General features: G+C 49.0%; 1 protein-coding gene across 1 annotated transcript in view; it reads left to right on the top strand.

Moving 5' to 3' along the window:
• Positions 1-19,001, top strand: part of VPS13B (vacuolar protein sorting 13 homolog B) — a 301,109-nt gene that overhangs the window by 50,614 nt on the left and 231,494 nt on the right. The window contains 7 exon segments of the mRNA XM_061554219.1: positions 597-768; positions 7,081-7,373; positions 7,488-7,583; positions 8,138-8,257; positions 10,489-10,626; positions 15,026-15,113; positions 17,106-17,297. Coding sequence (XP_061410203.1) covers positions 597-768; positions 7,081-7,373; positions 7,488-7,583; positions 8,138-8,257; positions 10,489-10,626; positions 15,026-15,113; positions 17,106-17,297 — 1,099 coding nt within the window.

A 19,001-nucleotide genomic window follows, 5' to 3' on the forward strand; every position in this document is an offset into this window, starting at 1 on the left:
CACACACGTGCATACGGATGCAAGAAAAGCACACTCAAGGCGTTTATAGCTTTGCTTCACGTGAAATTTCCTCCACTGGTATGTCTGTAAAGTGGGATGATTAATCACCTGAGATTTATAATTAGTTTGGGGAGTACGGCAATACTATATTTTTTATGCAACAAAAAAACCTCACCTGATATGGCCAATTTCTACGAGGAAATGTAAACCTTTCTCATGTCTCCGTTGCTAATAATTCATTCAAAATTACCAGGACCTAAACATCTCCATAACTGTTGATGTATGGTGGGAATATACGTTGAGATTAATTCTCTTCCAGACACGCGGCTATTTGACACTGTTCCCTTTCGGCAGCCCGGCGAACATTGGGCTCGGCGTTGGACGGAGAGCGCGGGTATTTCTGTAACCCTATCGCTTTCCCACAGAGCCGCACGCTGTGCTGGAGACCGATCCTGTCCATCACGGCGCGAGAGAAGCCTTGTCGCAGCGGCGTGCGCCGGCGTTGGGTCGCGTTCGGCGCGTATTTTTTCGAGGAGCGGGTCACGAGAAGGGAGGGGGGGGCAGGTCTAACGTTACACGTGCCCCCTTCCCCGCAGATTCACACGCTGTGCGAGAGCCTCACTCTCTCCGTCACCGACCAGCAGCTTCCCATGTTCATCCGCCTCATCCAGCTGGGGATCGCTCTCTACTACGGCGAGATCGGGCAGCCGGACATCGCCCAGGCGGGAGACGAGGCCCCCCCGCACACTCCTGAAGTGCCCATGACAGGTACTGCTGCTACTTCCTGTAGCCCCAGGGGGGCCTGGAGGACGTACAGCTCGTGGGCCAGATGTGGCCCATGACTTCATTTCACCCGGCCGCGCGACTTAATTTCGTTCATGCTGTCGCCGCCACACGAGGCCCACCGCTTAAAGTGGGCCTGCTAATTGCATTTGTCCGTCACTGCAAGCAAGCATCTTAGCCGCGCTTATCGGCTCTTGGGAGTGAAATTTATTCGACTCCGGCAACACCGTCCATTTTATTTTAGCATTTTTAGTTAAGGCGAGTACTCATAATGTTTGGGTTATTATTGGATAACGCTAAGTGGTAACGTGTGGCCCGCCAATGGTATTTGAAAGACCCGATTCAGCCCTCGGTAATGAAGATGTTCCCCACCATTTATTTAATCGTAACGTTGAGGTGGCCGTCGCATCTCTGGCTTTGCTGTAGCTCAGCGCGTCAGGCCAGAACTTAACCTTCAACCACAAAATGAATACCCTTTTATGCGAAGTCAGCAGACAGCGGTTCACGGAAGGATAGACTGGCTTTCGCCATAGGAAAGTGGAATGTTTGTTCCCTGGCTCAGAGCCACCCGACTGCTCGTGTGAGCAGTGACCCACATTGTATGTGAACTCAGAGCGTAAGGACACGTCCATTGACATCGATTCCTAAGCCCACGATACACGTGTTGAAATGCGTGTTTAAGAATTGATGTTTTTCAATTGTCAGCTGGGGCGCCGTGGTGGCGAGATGTTCTCTATCTCCTCTGGTATAGAGGGGGTTGTTGGTTCAATCCTGTCCCTGACGCCCATTATATATTTGGAGTTTGCATGTTGCCCCCGTGGTCGCGTGGATTTTTCTCTGGGTTTTCTGGTTTTTCCCCTCCACATTTAGAACCAAAGAGTATGGATTCCTGCATAAAGTGTTGGAGAGGGGAAAACAGCAGTGCGAGTGCTAACGTCACCCACGTGACTTGCATCTCTTGACAGCCCTTTGTCAATCCACTGCCGTATGAAAGTCTCCCTGTGCCGTGTTGCTTAGCCATACTTCACCACGCTGGTCAGCGTGGATTGGCGAATCACTCGGTTAGCTGTGGCCGTGAATTGAACCAGAGAGGCCAGGTTCAAAGCACAGTGCGCTTCTAACCACCGCGTCACCCCTTTGCTCCTAACTTGCATAGCAATGGGCTGAATTTTTGTTATGTTTATGTCATCATTGATGTCTGTTGCTGCTAAGCCGTTGGGCGGTTTCTTCAAATCAGGCTGAGAAAAATTTATCGTATTGTTTTTGCAGTCGGGAGGACAGCTCTCTGGGCTATTTGTCATCCAGAGAAAAGCCTCTCACACCATCGCTGCATCTGATAGGCACGCTATCGGATGGAAAAAAAAAGTCATTTATTTGCATGGGGAGAGATTTCAAGAGTTGATGTTTTTCGCCCGTCCTTTTCATCCCCGTGTCTTCGCCGGAGGATTAATGTGTGGCCCGCGAGTGTTCGATAACCAAGTTGTGCTCCTTGGCTCGGGAACGAGTAGGCCGCGACCCCCGCGCGGAAACTTTGAGAACCATTGGAACCTCATTTGCCAATAAAAAATATGATAATTGTTTTTTTACCCTTCTATCTGGCAACAAAACTGACACCTTTTTGAGAACGTCGATGTTTTAATCCCGTTTGCCATCTCTTGACGCGCACTCGAGCCCCGTGCCGCCCCCCCCCCCCCGCCGCCCACCCATTCTCACACGACGGACACCGTCCTCGGTTCACATGCCGCGGCGGTGCACGAGGCGCGGCTCGAATAAGTTTTGATTAAAAACCCACGTGGCGTCCCTATGCGTGCGCGCGTGTGTGTGTTTGTGTGGGCCGCGTCTCTCAAGGAGCTTTCCCCGAAGCGGGTGGGCCATGCTCATTTCGTGAAGAGACAGAGATGGCCCTTCCTAGGCAGAGGACGAAAGAGAGAAGTCTCTTTGAGCCCTTGACTCGAACGGGAAGTCATGAGCGCACGGATTGGCTGGGGGAATGTAAATGCACGCGCGTTCAGCATTAATTTCCAACAGACTACACTGATTCTGTTGAATGTATGGCGTATGAAAGCGAGTCTTCATGGTTCGCTTAACACACAGCCAGTGCCAACTTTTGAAGTGTGTCATTCTCAAAAGAGTATTCACCGCTCTATGTACGCTTGTATGTATGTGTCTTTTCCTTATGTCCTGGGCCGCTCCAAGGTCGACTCAGCCTCAAATGATTACCTGGTACCGTGTGTAAACATCGCCACAAAGGAGACAAAGGTGGCCGGGCGTGGTGTTGGCCACCCACCCCCTTGTGTGCCGTGCTGGACCTTTATAGGTGCTGCTCGCTAACAGCACTTGCCCCAACAGTCTGTTAAGGCTATACGGGGGGGGGGATCTTTCTCATTTGTTTGTTCCGTAAAGTAACATGTTCTTAAAAAAAAAAATGTAAACACTGTTACAATGCTGTTTTTTGGTGCGCAGTCCGCGGCGCTCTTGCCAACGAAGGCCATCGTCGGATACGCAGCAACGCGCCGGGCGTTCGTGGGTCCCGTGGAAAAATTGAGCAGACGCGCCGCTGACAGGGCCGACGTGGTGAAAGATGGGCTTTGTGACCCCAGGCCAGCTTTCTGATTTCACGTCGCAGGAATGCACGGCGGGCAGGCCGCGAGGGCCTGAGCGGAGCGCGGGGGATTATGTGGGCAGGGGCAAGCTTAGCGCCACCGGGGGTGGGGGGAGGGAGGAATTTGTTAAATATTGAGATCTCGCTGGAAAAACGTGGGCTTTGCGAGGGGTGCCGGAAACATACAGACTCGCATGCGTGCGTACGTACGTGCGCACGTACACACACGCAAAGATAATGATTCCCGACAGCCTAGCACGTACACACACACATATCACAAAGATAAAGATTCCCTGCATGTCGGGGCAAGTGCAGGTTGCGAGCATCTATTAAAGGCCGGCACAGGGTACGCAGGGGCAGCTGTGGCCAGCACCACGCTCGGCTGCTTTGGCCTCCCCAGTGCCGATGTTTATACACCGCACCAGGTGCTCTTCTTCTAAGGGCTGAGTCGACCGAGAGAATGCTCAGGAGCCTTTCGTATATTTCACCGCTGATGTTATCTTTGGTCAGGAATCGAACTCAAGGTCGCCAGGTTCATCGCGCAGTGAACTCACCACTACGCCACCACGCCACCCATGTGGACACATTGCGTTACTAGACCAACCTGCTTGGGCACCGGATTTTTGCTGTCTTTTGCACTTTTGAACTCTTGCGCTTCAACATAGGGGTTTTAATCATCGTCCATCCTCACCCGTGCCATCATCGCCACCTTCATCGCTGTCATCTGCCGTTTCCTTATCCTGTATTCTTAATGCGTCGTGAAAAAATAAGCAGTTTTACCGATGAGGAGTATTTGTGGGGAGTATGTGGTGGGGGCATCAGTGCAGTGGATAGTGAGGTGCGCTGTGCTGTGTACCTGGCTGACCGGAGTTGAATTCCCAGCCGGTCCGAAACCCTCCCTTCACCAACCCACATTGACCCGTATGGTGAAGTATGGTCAAACAACCCCCACGACTGACAAGGTGTGGAGAGAATCTCGATCCATAATTTTATTGACAAATCCTGGAAATTATGATTGTGAGTTGTTTCATATTTGAGATTTGCAACTTGTTGAGTGTTTGAGGGCGGAGAGAGGTGATTGATAATGTGATATAATTGGTTAACTAGGCTAAGTGAGCGAAACATGTGAATATTATAATATATTCTAGGTAATGGCTGGTTATTGTTTACATTTGAAGTACAGTATGAGTAAAAAAGCAAAAGACTGGACAGCATCATTAGATGACAATGCAAAGCAAAATAACGGTGTCCATATTCGTTGGGTCTTTCGGTAAAGCCACGTTGATGCGTTCAAAGAAAATATGATTTTGTTATTTTATTTTAACCTATCCACGTGACTTTACCGACAGACCCAAAGAATATGATACAATAATATGAATTCCTTCAGTCACGGTCGGTGTCCCTTTAATAACTACTACTTTGAACGTGAAAAATATATATGAAGTGAGAATGTCTGTTAATTACGAACAAATAACGACGTAGCATTGATACAATAATTTTATTATGCTTAATGTAGCTGTGGCAAGTGCTATCAGATTGATTTGACACAAAGTACATTTTTGTGCACTCTTGGGAAAATGTAACTACAGTTTTTTTGCAAACGTCTTTCATTATGGTTAAATAAATGGAAACTGATTAATGGAAAAGCTGTGGTTTGTATCGGTACGAGGGTCCGCAACATGTTAAAATATGCGATAGCTTATGAGTATATTGACGTTTGAATTCTGGCACGATGCGTTATTTAAGCGCCAGGGTTTGTGTTTTACGTGCATTAGTCATTGTTTAATTAATGTGCTTTAAGTAAAGTACCTCAAACACCCAGCCCTACATCTGGCTTAAATCTGCCATGCTGCAGTTTTTAAATGAGTTTCACCTCTGCGTGAGGCCGAGTTTGGGCCAATCGATGGGCACTATACCCCCACCCCCATCCAATATTATACAGCTGGCTCCGTGCCTGTGTTTATTAAGTAAAATTGCGATCGTGTCCATTGCAGGACGCTTCAGAGAGCTCGAAACGTGTGCTGCACGTAAAGAGATTCGCGACGGCGCCACGCCTGCCCCCATTCTAAGGGCGTGCGAGAAACACCAGGGAGGGAGGGGGGGGAGAATCCAGACATCATCGCTGATATGTTTATAATGCGCTTCTAGTGTATTTGACACTGCCAGTTCTGCGAAAACGCCCGTGTGTAAATACCGTGCTCGTTTTGTTTGGCCTATTTATTTATTACTTTTTAAAACAAGCTCATTTTTATTGGAGGGAACACTCGAGGAAAACACAGTTACTTGCGGCGACGTTTACACCTTCCACTGCTATGAAATTAATGGCGAGTGCGCTGGCGTGTGATTAATTTAGCGCCACCGTAATGCAGGGGTGCACAAAGCATTTGGTGCGATTTCGATTTAAAGCTTTCGTGACTGCAGGGATTCATATTCTTGCTTCTTTCGGTAAAGTCACGTAGAAGGGAAATAATAAAATAATTACGTTTCGGTCACAACGCAAGCAGCCGTCCTGAGGACACAGTTGATTGCGTTGTGACCGAAACGTCGTGAGAATTTCATTTGATTAAGTTGTATTTTTATTATTTCCTTATTTCCCTTCTACGTGACTTTACCGAAAGAACCAAGAATATATTTGGTGCGACTCGGAAACAAGGAGTTACCGCTCTTTACTTTTGTATTTTCCATCATAGAGGTGTTTGGGTTAGTTTTTGGGTTTGTATTCTTCAAGATGATTAGTCTTTCCTGGCTAAATAAAGATGATTTATATTCCTGTTTATATTTCCTGAAGAGTAGCAATTGGTATATAGGCTTTCTCCGAAACGTAAGCTTTGTGTAAACGTTTAGACGCCTTGTGAATATTGTGGCATAGAAAACTGAGTTTGTCATTATTATTATTATTGGTACAGATACACCGTGCAGTATGATGTCAAACATCGCTCCTCCTCCTGAGATCTGCAGGTAGCGAAGAACTCTCCACGATTAGGAGCCCATCCGAGCCAGTCCAAATCTGCCCGTCCACACCGATCTCCGACATTTGCCGATCAGTCTCATAATGTTACTCAAGTCGCTGTCGAGCAGAGCCGGTTACCCTGGCCATACAAATCGGCCGATCCTGCTAAAGAACCCCGCGGGATTTCAGCCTGCCTCGATCACCGTGGTCCCCACGTCAAATCGAATCCACTCAGCCTACGACATATCTGTCCCCATGCTACCTTCACAAGTGAAAGTTAACAGAAGGCCCAGTGTGCGATCGTGGAAAACACCGACCAGGTCGTCGTTCGTGCAGTGGCGAAGCGCCGTGAGCTCCTGGCTAACTAAACAAATCTGTTCTCCATCCCGCTCTACGCTCGCAAGGCATACGCTCGCATTCTTCTTTACTTTGGATTAATAAGGACAGATTCGAGATGCAGTTTTTTTGTATTTGTTATCCACTCAATTGTTCAGAAGCAGAGTGTGGATCTCGTCCATTTCTCTTTTAATGGGGTGAAGGCAGCAGCAGCGGCGGCGGCCGCGGCAGAGTTGCTTACGATGCGGTCGACGATTTGGGACTTGTGGCCGCACTCGCAGGACGCCCAATCTTTGATGCGTCCGTTCTGTACATCGAGTGGCCGCGTTGGCCATGCCCGTTCCTGATTCGGTCGATGGTCGACCCATTGGCGGTCACGTTAACGATCGAGGACGTTTCTCCCGAACAGAGGACGGCATGGACCCGGAGGACAGCAGCCTGTACTACTCCTCCCAGCGGCCGGACGACAACGAGGGCTGGGTCTCCTGGGCCTGGTCGTTTGTGCCGGCCATCGTGGCGTACGAAGATGAGCAGCGCGAGGCTGCGGAGGGCGACGAGGGCGACGAGGAGGAAGGGGAGGAGCTGGACGTGGGCGGAGACCCCGAGGAGGGCCGCAAAGCAAACCGACGGGGTCATCGCCCGCCCAGAGATCCCATCCTCTCGGTCGGGTTCTACATGACCCGTCTTACTGTCACATTCAAGGTGCGAGGTCGGAGGCTTGCGGCCATTGCCTGCCAGTACTTTACGATTCGTAGCGCTCTTGCATGGACAAAGCGTACGACAAATGTTTGTTTCGTGTTCTCTCGGTTTCCCCAGGTGACCGAGAGCCACCCGGAGAGTGCTTTTTACGGCTCCAACAAAGTGATATTCAAGCCCATTTTAGTCTGGGAGCAGGAGGGAACGGCTGTTGATGTAAGTAGACCGTGCATGGTTTGTGTGTGTGTAGGGTGATGGGTTAGCGACCTAAATTTACATTCATGCTCGAAGTCAACATTAGTGGAAAATTACATCTTGTATGTGTATGTATGTATGTTGAAATTCTTTCGCACCATACGTAGCCAACCATGCTAATTGGAGGTGGCCCTCCCCTAGGTCGACTCAGGCCTCAAATAAGTACCTGGTGCAGTGTGTGAGTATCGGCACTTCGGAGACAAAGACGGCCGGGAAGTGGTGTTGGCCACCCACCCCCTCGTGTGCCGTGCCGGCCTTCATAGGTGCTCGCTAACAGCACTTGCCCCTACAGTCTGTTAATGCTAGACGGGAGATTTTTATCTCCGTCTTGCGTAAATATGTAGTTCAGCTTGTGATTTATTCAAGCCTGGGCATCCTCTTGAACGTTGAGTCAGATTCACGTCATACAGGAGGCAACCAGCACGTTCCGTGCGGAGTGTTTGCCTGCTGGCGGAGTCTCGGCGTTCGCGCGCTGTACCCGTTGTGCGTGTGTGTCTCCCGGCGCCCGCCCTTAGGCTCTCATGCAGGGCGAGCCCTTCTTCAACTGCCAGTTCGGCTTCGTCAAGTGCCGAGCCTCGTCCCAGCACAGCATTCTGGGAGTCCGAGACTTTGAGGACTGCAGAGAAGATGGTGGAGTAAGTGCCGGACACGGGGCGAGCTCCTGGCTCCATCCTCTTGTCGGCTGGGTTTTTGAACCCATTTATTGATGAGACTTTCGAAGGGAGTCACGGCCGTGTGTCAAAGCCACTGCTGGATGAAGGGATCTCCACACCGTGTTGGTGAAGGGCGGCCCCGGTGCGACCTGAGTTATATTTCTAGTTGTGACCAGTAATATGGCTGGGTTCATAGTGCGATACGCCAACGACTGTGCCCATCGCTCCACTCTCAAAGATGATGGGTCAGCGACGTCACTGAAGACAATGCATTTGCTTCAGTTACTTTTCACCTGCTGGAGGAGTTTCGTACGGCAGATCGGAAGGCAAACGGAATTCCTCAAGCATCATGGAAGATAAACCAGTCCAACGAGGATATGCACCTAGGCTGTGTATACTCTTAGGTTTTGTTCGGTAAAATCACGTACGTAAAAAAATAAGTAAATAATAAAAATAATATAAATAATAATAGAAATAAAATAATAAATCACGACGTTTCGGAGACAACACAAGCTTTGTGTATCTCTCGAACCTTCAGACAACAGTTTGAAGCCTCTTTATGTAAAGAGAGGGAATTGACCGAACATAATGTGAACAAAGAAATATATCTTGGTCTCGTGAATACGTACCGAGGCTCTGTGTCCTGGGTTGACCGATAACACATTTTTTAAGCTCATTAGTCAGAAAAAAGCTTTTAAATTGACAGTCAACAGTGCTCCAGTAATTTCGCTGCGCCATCACGTCCAGCGCAATGCCACTGATATAAGTGGAACACTCCTGATTGTAATTTAAAAGGCTTTCTTCTCGCTAATGAACGTTCTAACGTTGCGTCAAAAAGTCCAGGACACAGGCTAGATTCGTGTTTCGTAAAATATTAACTGTTAATTTTGTTAGTTTGTATCTCATAGTGGTGGGGGAAGCGTAGGCTCAGTTGCTAGTCTGTTGTGCTATGAGCCCTGTGAGCTGAGTTTGAACACCACTCAAGAATAATGATCACCGTGCAGTGATATTTCAGACCAAACTGGTCCTCGGTGAGCCCCCCCCCTCCTTCACTGACCCACATTTACCAACGTGGTGAAGTATGGTCAAACAACCCCCATGACTCACACAGCATGGGAGGGAGGTCTTCCAGCAGTTGATTGACGTGTGGTTGTTTCAACTAATTGTTTTTGTTCATCTTTCTATTTGAGGGAATATCTTTTTTTATTGGTGTTTATTTTTGCTTTTGTTGCCTAAATGTCTCCCTCCCTCTTTCCACTCGCCAAGTTGCCTTCCGCTATTGGGCAGCTCAGTGACATCGTTTGCCAGCTCATTTTTGCGGACGCTAATGAAGACTTCTACTGCGTAGTTTTTTTTTGCGGTTCCGCTGTACAGCTCGTCGATGTGTCTGTCCGGACGTACCTCCTCTTGTCCGATGTTTCACTCCCCGCACATGGAACTGTAAGCAGTTGGTAAAGAAGCACCCGGATAAGTGGGGAGAAACGTTATACTTTGTGCCGAATTACACCCGGTACCAGCCGAAAACACATCGGAGAGAGAAAAATATGCGGATTTGCCCGGCGTGTTTGGCGTGGCAAAATAAATTAAACTAAAGCTTTTTTTCTTTTACCAGGTAAGGCCCACTGAGCTATATAGCTCTTTTTCAAAAGTGATCGGACCACAAATGATAGCTCAACGAAGTTGCTTATCACGTGGAAATTTATAGCAGCCAAATACTCTAAACGCACTTTGCTTCTAAATGAGGGAATAATCGGAGCACCTAGAGAAAAAATCACACATCAACGGGGAGAACATCTAAACTCCAAATACACAGCAGCAGGCGTCAAGGTCGGGATCGAACCCACGACCTCCTGCATACCAGGCGAGGCAGTAAACATCTCCTAGCCACCGTGATGATGATGATGATGAGAGAGAGAGAGAGAGACACGCAAACTCCAAATACACAGCAGGTATCATCAGGGTCGGGATCGAACCCACGACCTCCTGCATACCAGGCGAGGCAGTTAACATCTCCTAGCCACCGTGATGATGATGATGAGAGAGAGAGAGAGACACGGAAACTCCAAATACACAGCAGGTATCATCAGGGTCGGGATCGAACCCACGACCTCCTGCACACCAGGCGAGGCAGTTAACATCTCCTAGCCACCGTGATGATGATGATGATGACATGCGGCCTTTTGCTCGCGCCTCTCATTTCTCCCCCGCACCAGGATGGCTGTTTCTTGTGCTGTGGCGAGAGCCTCAGCAGCAAGGGCCCCACGTACATGAGCGGCTCTCTCTTCGACTACCGAAGCCCGGAGAACAATGGCGTCCGCGCCGAGTTCACCTTCGACCCCGACGCACACCGGGTATGTCCGCAGCGTGGGCTTGGAACGGACATTTTTACCCACAACTCCCACCGCCGATTGCCCCACAGTGCTTTGCGTGACGCCGGAGATCGAGGTTTTTATTCAATTTTAAAAGTCAATAGGCCACTGATTTGAAACACTCACGCACGGGGAAAGTAAAAAACGCGACCCACAAAAAAAAACTGTTCAATAAACGAATAAGAGCCGGTCAGTGCGCTCCTCAGGGATAGTCAGTCGGTCTGTTTTAAATTACACTGTATTATCACTGCCGGCTTTGCCTAAGCCATGTGCAGTTACGCTGCCTGGATAAAAAAATAACCTTTAGCGATGTACGCGCACGTTGTCACAGTAAGAATGAGTCACCGCGCCCCGGTAACATTGAGACTCGCTCTGTCTGCTCGTTAAAGCCTTGATCCACGACACGACAGTGCACCGTTTGTTGATAATCCGCGCAAGGTGACAATGGGAGGGGGCACAGGAGCCCGGCGCACGCTTTGTTCTTCGTGAATCTTGTGCCACAAAAACACAGATTTCCCTCGATGGGAAGATCGCACGGGCGCGTATCACGGGTTTTCCCAGAATGGTCGAACAGCTGGACAACAGCCGCGATAAAAACAAAAAAACAATGGTCAGGCAGACGACGACGATTTGTCAGACTGTGGCAGTAGACGGCTGAGACGGATTGTAATGGCAAACAGGTGTGCATGTGCCGGAGATCCTGTCGCAGGGCTTATTGTTGACGGATGCAGTCTGTTTCCCCGCCCCCCCCCCCATCTCAAGAAGACTCGGATGTCCATAGCGTCACATCAACATTTCTGCAGCTTAAACCGTTGCAGTTGTCTCTTTTTTATTGTTTTCCACATTCTTTGAAACGCAAGCCGATTTACCGAGGCTCTCGGGAGTATTATTGAACGTGAAAAGTGACAATGTAGCCGTCGTCTTTCTCCTCGTTTATTTGGCATCCAGCTGAGCGCAGGAAAACTGAAATATTTCGAATTGTACGGCCAAACCGCCGCCGCCACCCCTGAGCGCGCGCCCGGCCCAATTTGACGGCGTCGTCGTTGTGCCGCCACGAGCCACGCTGTTGTACCTCTCGGAGCCGAACGTTTCGATTTAAAGCTTTCGTGACTGCAGGGATTCATCTTCTTGGTTCTTTCGGTAAAGTTACGTAGAAGGGAAATAATAAAAAAATAAAAATAAAACATTATATTATGATTCTCACGACGTTTCGGCCACAACGCAAGCAGCCGTCCTCGACAGACCTGTTCTCCACCTGAGGACGGCTGCTTGCGTTGTGGCCGAAACGTCGTGAGAATCATTGTATTATGTTATATTTTTATTATTTTATTATTATCCCTTCTACGTGACTTTACCGAAAGAACCAAGAAGATGACTGCCAAGGTTGTTGTGGAGAGTTTGTGTCTCGAGGTGAAGCCACCACACACAAGGCCCGTTGGGGTTGTACCTCTCGGAGCCGAACGGCACTGCCAGGGCTGTTGTGGAGAGTTTGTGTCTTGAGGTGCCCTTGGTCTCTCCAAATCTACCCAAAGGTGGGGGGGCCCCTTTCTTGGTCTTGGGTAACTCACACACAATTTGCAGTTTGCAAACATGCAAACAAAAAAGAGGCTAACTAAAAGAGTGCATTTTCTCACGTTTAACAACCTTTTTTAACATGTAGAATAATGGTATTCTTTGGGTCTTTCGGTAAAGTCACGTAGATAGGTTAAAATAAAATAACAAAAAACTACGACGTTTCGACCGCAACACATCCTGATGACAAACGCTTGTGTTGCGATCGAAACGTCGTAGTTTTTTGTTATTTTTTGTTATTTTCTGTTATTTTCTTTTAACCTATCTACGTGGCTTTACCGAAAGACCCAAAGAATATTAATTCCTACAGTCATGAAATCTTTAAGTCAAGATTTATAATCATGGTTATGATTAGAAAGTCTTATGTACAAATCACTGTTGCTACTAACTTCTGATTTTCATATTGGGGGCAGGGGGAGGGGAAAGAGGAATTTATTACCACATTTTGGCAGAAACCACTATTTAAAAAAAATCTGCTTCATCGCTGCAAAGTGCTGATGTTACGTTACTTCTGCCTTTTACAAATATAACGCATGTGAGAGGCCTTGTCTCAGCATTGAGAGCATTCAGGGAAACAACAACAACAAAGATAATGCAGTGACAGTAGTTTAATTGGAGAGAGGCTTCGCAAACGTTCATGTAGCTGGGGTGTTTTGAGGTGGTTAATATAATAACACTTGTTCTCTGTGTTCACTCTCTATAGATTTGACCTTTTCATGCTTCAGCAGCAAAATGCCAATGTGAGAATAGGTTTTCCCCTTTTATCTGGCAACAAAACATGTGTTAAGATTGTTAGAACACCGAAACTGAAACCTTTTACAAGGACTCATGTCTGCATTAACCACAATGCTTGTGGTCAGAATGCAAACAAAAAAAACGTACTCTAATAATATTTGCATTGTCTTTGAAACTGATTTGGTCCACACCAGAGAAAGCTTTCTTTTGAGCCTCGTCTCAAAACGGTGTTAGACCAGAGGACGCAAAACACCGTTTTGAGACTCGGCTCAAAAGAAAGCTGTCTCTGGTGTGGACCAATCAGTTTCAAAGACAATGCATATATTATCAGAGTGTGTTTTTTATTTGCATTCTGACCACAAGTATTGTGGTTAATGCAGACATGATTCCTTGTACAAAGGTTTCAGTTTGGTGTTTTAACATCTTAACACCTGTTTTGTTGCCAGAAAAAAGGGGAAAATCTATTCTCATATTTTGGTACTGGCAAAAGAGGTCCCATGATGAAAAATGCCAATGCGTTTTCTATTAGCTCGCCCTTTTCTGACACCAATAGGTAAGGCCCACTGAGCTGTGTAGCTTTGTTTCAGAAACGACCTGGCCATCGCAAATGACAGCTCAAGGAAGCGGCTCATCGCGTGGGAATGTACAGCAGCCAACTACTCTAAAGCGGACGTTTCTAAATGTGGAGGAAAAAAACTCGAAATACACAGCAGCAGGCGTCAGAATCGGAAACGAACCCACGACCTCCTGTAAACCAGGCGGGGTAGTTAACATCTCCTAGCCACCGTGATGATGATGATGAGAAAGAGAGAGACATGCAAACTCCAAATATACAGCAGGCATCAGGGTCGAACTCACGTCCCTCCTGTATACCAGGCGAGGTAGTTAACATCTCGCCACCGTGATGATGATGAGAGAGAGCGACACGCAAACTCCAAATATACAGCAGGCGTCAGGGTCGAACCCACGTCGCTCCTGTGTATACCCGGCGGGGTAGCTAACATCTCGCCACCGTGATGATGATGAGAGAGAGAGACACACAAACTCCAAATATACAGCAGGCGTCAGGGTCGAACCCACGTCCTCCTGTGTATACCAGGTGGGGTAGTTAACATCTCGCCACCGTGATGATAATGAGAGAGAGCGACACACAAACTCCAAATATACAGCAGGCATCAGGGTCGAACCCACATCCCTCCTGTGTATACCAGGCGGGGTAGCTAACATCTTGCCACTGTGATGATGATGATGAGAGAGAGAAACACGCAAACTCCAAATATACTGCAGGCATCAGGGAAGAACCCACGTCCTCCTGCATACCAGGCGAGGTAGTTAACATCTCCTAGCTACCGTGATGATGATGATGAGAAAGAGATACGCAAACTCCAAATATACAGCAGGCGTCAGGGTCGAACCCACATCCCTCCTGTGTATACCAGGCGGGGTAGCTAACATCTTGCCACTGTGATGATGATGATGAGAGAGAGAAACACGCAAACTCCAAATATACTGCAGGCATCAGGGAAGAACCCACGTCCTCCTGCATACCAGGCGAGGTAGTTAACATCTCCTAGCTACCGTGATGATGATGATGATGATGAGAAAGAGATACGCAAACTCCAAATATACTGCAGGCGTCAGGGTCGAACCCACGTCCCTCCTGTGTATACCAGGTGAGGTAGTTAACATCTCTCAGCCACCGTGATGATGATGATGATGAGAGAGAGCGACACGCAAACTCCAAACATACAGCAGGCGTCAGGGTCGAACCCACGTCGCTCCTGTGTATACCAGGCGGGGTTGTTAACATCTCTCAGCCACCGTGATGATGATGATGATGAGAGAGAGCGACACGCAAACTCCAAACATACAGCAGGCGTCAGGGTCGAACCCACGTCGCTCCTGTGTATACCAGGCGAGGTAATTAACATCTCCTCGCCACCGTGATGATGAGAAAGAGACACGCAAACTCCAAATATACAGCAGGCGTCAGGGTCGAACCCACGTCGCTCCTGTGTATACCAGGCGGGGTAGCTAACATCTTGCCACGGGGCCATCGCACTTCTTTGCGCAGGAGACGTGCACGGAGACGGCGGGACTCCAGCGGTTTGGCGCCGCGTACCTTGACTACTTGTACACCATGGCCGTGGAGGAGAACAAAGGTACTGTGTCAGCGAGCAGGTGGTGCGACGGGAGAGGCATGCGCCCAATGCGATGACATTTAATCTAGCACCACAGCGACTTCACAATTGTGGGAACAAACAAAAAAACCTTCCGCAGCCAAAACAGCGTTTGATGTCTCGGAAATGTGAGAGATCAAAAAATGAATTAGTTTTTGCGCGTTGACAACTGACGGACGTTGGTTTCCCGTGTTGTTTAGTATCTCAGTTATGAAACGAGCGCCTGAATAAACAGAATTAGAACATTTTATTGTACGGTGCACTACTTTATTCCAACATCTTTCATAGCGTAATCACTCAAGGCGCCTTTCGCCGTTCTGACAAGGCTAACCCAATTATTTTATCATCAAGAAGCCAGTTTTTTCTCGGCCGTTGAAAACGTGGCATTATATAAATCATCTGCACGACAGGTCACGACAAATCTCCCTCCCCCGCTCTCAGACGGGCGTTACAATTACGGGTAATTGTACATAATCCCCCCCCCCCCCCACCTGAAACACTGCTCTTACACGGTGTGGTTTTTGGGGCAGATTTTCATTTGCAGCGATGATTGTGGCCGGATTGAGGGCTTCATCACTCAGCCGTGCGTCTCTCGGGACGCCCACCTGCAGCTCACACCCGAATTTACGCCTCGCCGCAAAGCCGGCTCAACGCATGCTCAGCGGTCCCTGGGTGCCACCGAGGAATAACGCTCTTCCACAGTTTGGCTACCAATTTGTACTGCTCCACACCAATACCTTTATTGGGTTAATCATTTTCAGCTATATTTGTCCCATAATAATAGTAGTACTTTCCCCCCTTCCCTGCACCACCCCCCCCCAAAAAAAATATCATCTTGGGGTTTGCAATTAACATTTTTCAGTATCACATGTCATTTGGCCTTTGTGCATGGCGCATTTAATGCGTTACATGTAAGGGAAAGGCTCCCCAACCTTTACACGTGCACATTTCAACATCACAACATTTGCAACGTCTCCACGGCCCGCCAGTCGGCACATTCTTGAGACGCAGAGAAAGGTGGTGGAGCGGGGCAAAGAGCAGCAGTCGCCTCTCCATGGACCAACATGCAGGCTGCTTCACAGTGAATTACAAGAAGCCGATGCTCCCCGATATTCATTGCCCGCTTGCGCAATCTGCTGCAATGCATTGTGGTGCCATGCGGCGCTCGCACGCAAGAAAAGAAAAAAACGGGCGACAATGATATTTTCTCTTGTGGGGATTTCAGTTCGGTTTACGCCAGAGGTGAGAACAGTTTGTCTTCCCGAGGGCTGAATAGGGCTATTAAATTATTACGTTGCCCGCCCAAACGTAACACGCAACAACAACGGCAACAACAGCCACCATTCGCCACTAACTGGCGGTGACGTCGCCACGGCGCTTGTGCCAGGCCAGGTGCACGTATCAACACCCTTCACACACATACGCACATCTTCGTTACTTCTCTCACTGTAAGAGGCTCTTGCGGTGGCAAGAGTTGACCGAACATGCTCAAGTTAGAAAAAAACGGTCTTGCCGGGTCGAAAATATTCCCCTCAAGTACCCGATTAGTGTGCAGCCAATATTCTTGCAGTTGCGGATAAATATGTAACTTGTGGTCGTTTTGAAGTGGCAGGCCGAATGCAGTGAAGTTGTGGGCCTATATTGATTCCGCTTGCCTCAGGTCCCCCCCACCGCTGGTTAACACAAAATAATTTTTATTGACACTCCGTCCACAGACTCTGGTTCCACTCGCGGACATGTATCTGGATTAGCTGCGAGATTTGCACGTTTATTCTCACGGTATGGTGTTGCGTACGTTATTTTGTTCATTTTGGGCCAGTCCGCGGTGAATGTGGATACCCCACAGGGATGAGTAAAACTCAGCCGGGCAGAACACCGCACGTTTTATCGTCTCAATGTTTTCATTTTCACGCGGCGGTGGCCCGCGGCGGGGCGGGGGCGGCGTTGGCCGGTGGTGGTTTTCCTTTCCTCCAGTTGCTGGCGGCCCCTTGGAGGGAGCTCCCGGGAGGGCCGGCGACGGGCCCCGTCCCAGGGAATCGTCGCTCAAGCGCTTCGTGCTGGGCGCCACGGAGCTGCGCCTCGACGCCAGCTCGGTGCATCGCATCGCCAAGATGGTGGCCTGCGCGCTCGACCACGAGTACGAAGCCTACAGCAGCCCCGGGCCAGGCACGTGTTGTCGCGCGTGCGCAAGGCGCCGTCTCACGCGGGCTGTGCTCTCCGCGTACGTCGTCGCGTTCAAAGAATCGATCCCCGCGCGTTTTTCAACTCAGATCCCGCCCGCTTACCTCGTACGCACGTGTGCACGTATGTTTTGAGCGTCTTTCGCAGCCCATGCTAAGCCAGCCGTGCTGACATTCACAAGGGGGCATTGGAAGAAAGCCCGGCATGCGATCGCGGAAATGCACACATAGCAGTGTGGCGGGAGAGTTTCAGTATCGTTTACAGTGTACCTCGCAACACCTAATTGTATCTTTCACGTTTTTTTGTCTGCGTAATTAAGTGGTATACTTTTTGTTATTTTTTGCGCATATCCCCTCTCAATTGAGCCCAGTGTTTGTATCGCCACACCCCTATATGTCCCGAACAAGCATCTGATCGCCGATCTCACGAAATAACTTTTGGACTTTAAACTCCACCTCCGAACCAATGGTCCACTTGAAGATCGAACTCACGCGTCAAACGGCAGATCCCACAGGTGCCCTCAAGCGTGGGAAATCTAGGGAATCCTGGCGTTCGATTGCAGAAAACCCGGCCGGACCGTCGACCACAGAGTCTTGGGCCACTGTGAAAAATTCAACAAAGTAATGGACCACGCATCAACTAAAGCAAATCTCTTGGGAACCAAATTGGACGTAGACTTGCGAATTGCTTTTCATCGAGTCACGCGCATTAGAACGATTGTCATCATTTATTGTCGTCATCGTTGGCATTGTCATCGTCAGCTGTTTATCTGCTTGCCCCTTTCACACTGAATATGCAATGGACATCATGCATCAACTATATATTATGAGAGGCGTGCGAATGTTCTTGTGTAGAACGTGCAATCACTAACGAGTTGGCCTGTAGCAGTTTCTTGAAATTAATTAGTTCGACTTGGATAAGTAAGCGGTGGTATCAGTCACCGTTACTGTTGTGCAGCTCGCACGATTTAACCCCCCTGAGTGCATGACGTTCGTTGGCTGCTGCTTCAACTGTGGTAGAAATTGCCATCGCGTGCTTGCATGTGCGAACAGAGAGAGGCTTGCATTGTGTTTGCGCGTATGACATCAGACACTCTAAACACGACGTTGTTGTCGATTTCAACATGAACTCCACAGGCGTCAGACTGAATCATCCCACATTTTCAGGGGGTGCTAATTTTATTCCAGCACATTTAATGCTGCACAGCAATCCTTCAATGTCACGGACCAAACGCGCCAGCAGCGTGCACTGCCGATGCCCCGTGCTAACTCATTTTGTTCCAACGTTGCAGAGTTCGGATTGGGCCTTTCGGATATAAAACACAACAAATAAAAGCCACTTCACGAAAATCTTCTTGGCGCATTCCGCCCGGAGACTTACAGGGCCCCTTTAATGGTTGTGCAGTGTTTGTGCGGGACAGACCCCCCCCCCCCCCCCCCCCCCCCCGTCTGAGTCTGGAACCGCTTTTCTGCAGCTGCCAAGGCGGTGCCGGCTCTGTCCGTTTATCACAACCGCTGGCGATGCCAGCACTTGTGAGAGTGTGAACGTCAAGAAGCATAAGCGTTGAGGTGGCTGGGGCGACTCGGGCGCTACGGAGCCAGCGCCGCCACGCTCCTGGGTTTCAATGCCCGAGATTCGTCTGCCTGTGACCAATCCCAGGATTGCCCGAGTGTGCGTGGCAAGTTGACG

The sequence above is a fragment of the Lethenteron reissneri genome, chromosome 19, assembly GCF_015708825.2.
Source record: "Lethenteron reissneri isolate LAM-NWPU_2019-01 chromosome 19, ASM1570882v1, whole genome shotgun sequence".
Classification (NCBI taxonomy): domain Eukaryota; kingdom Metazoa; phylum Chordata; class Hyperoartia; order Petromyzontiformes; family Petromyzontidae; genus Lethenteron; species Lethenteron reissneri.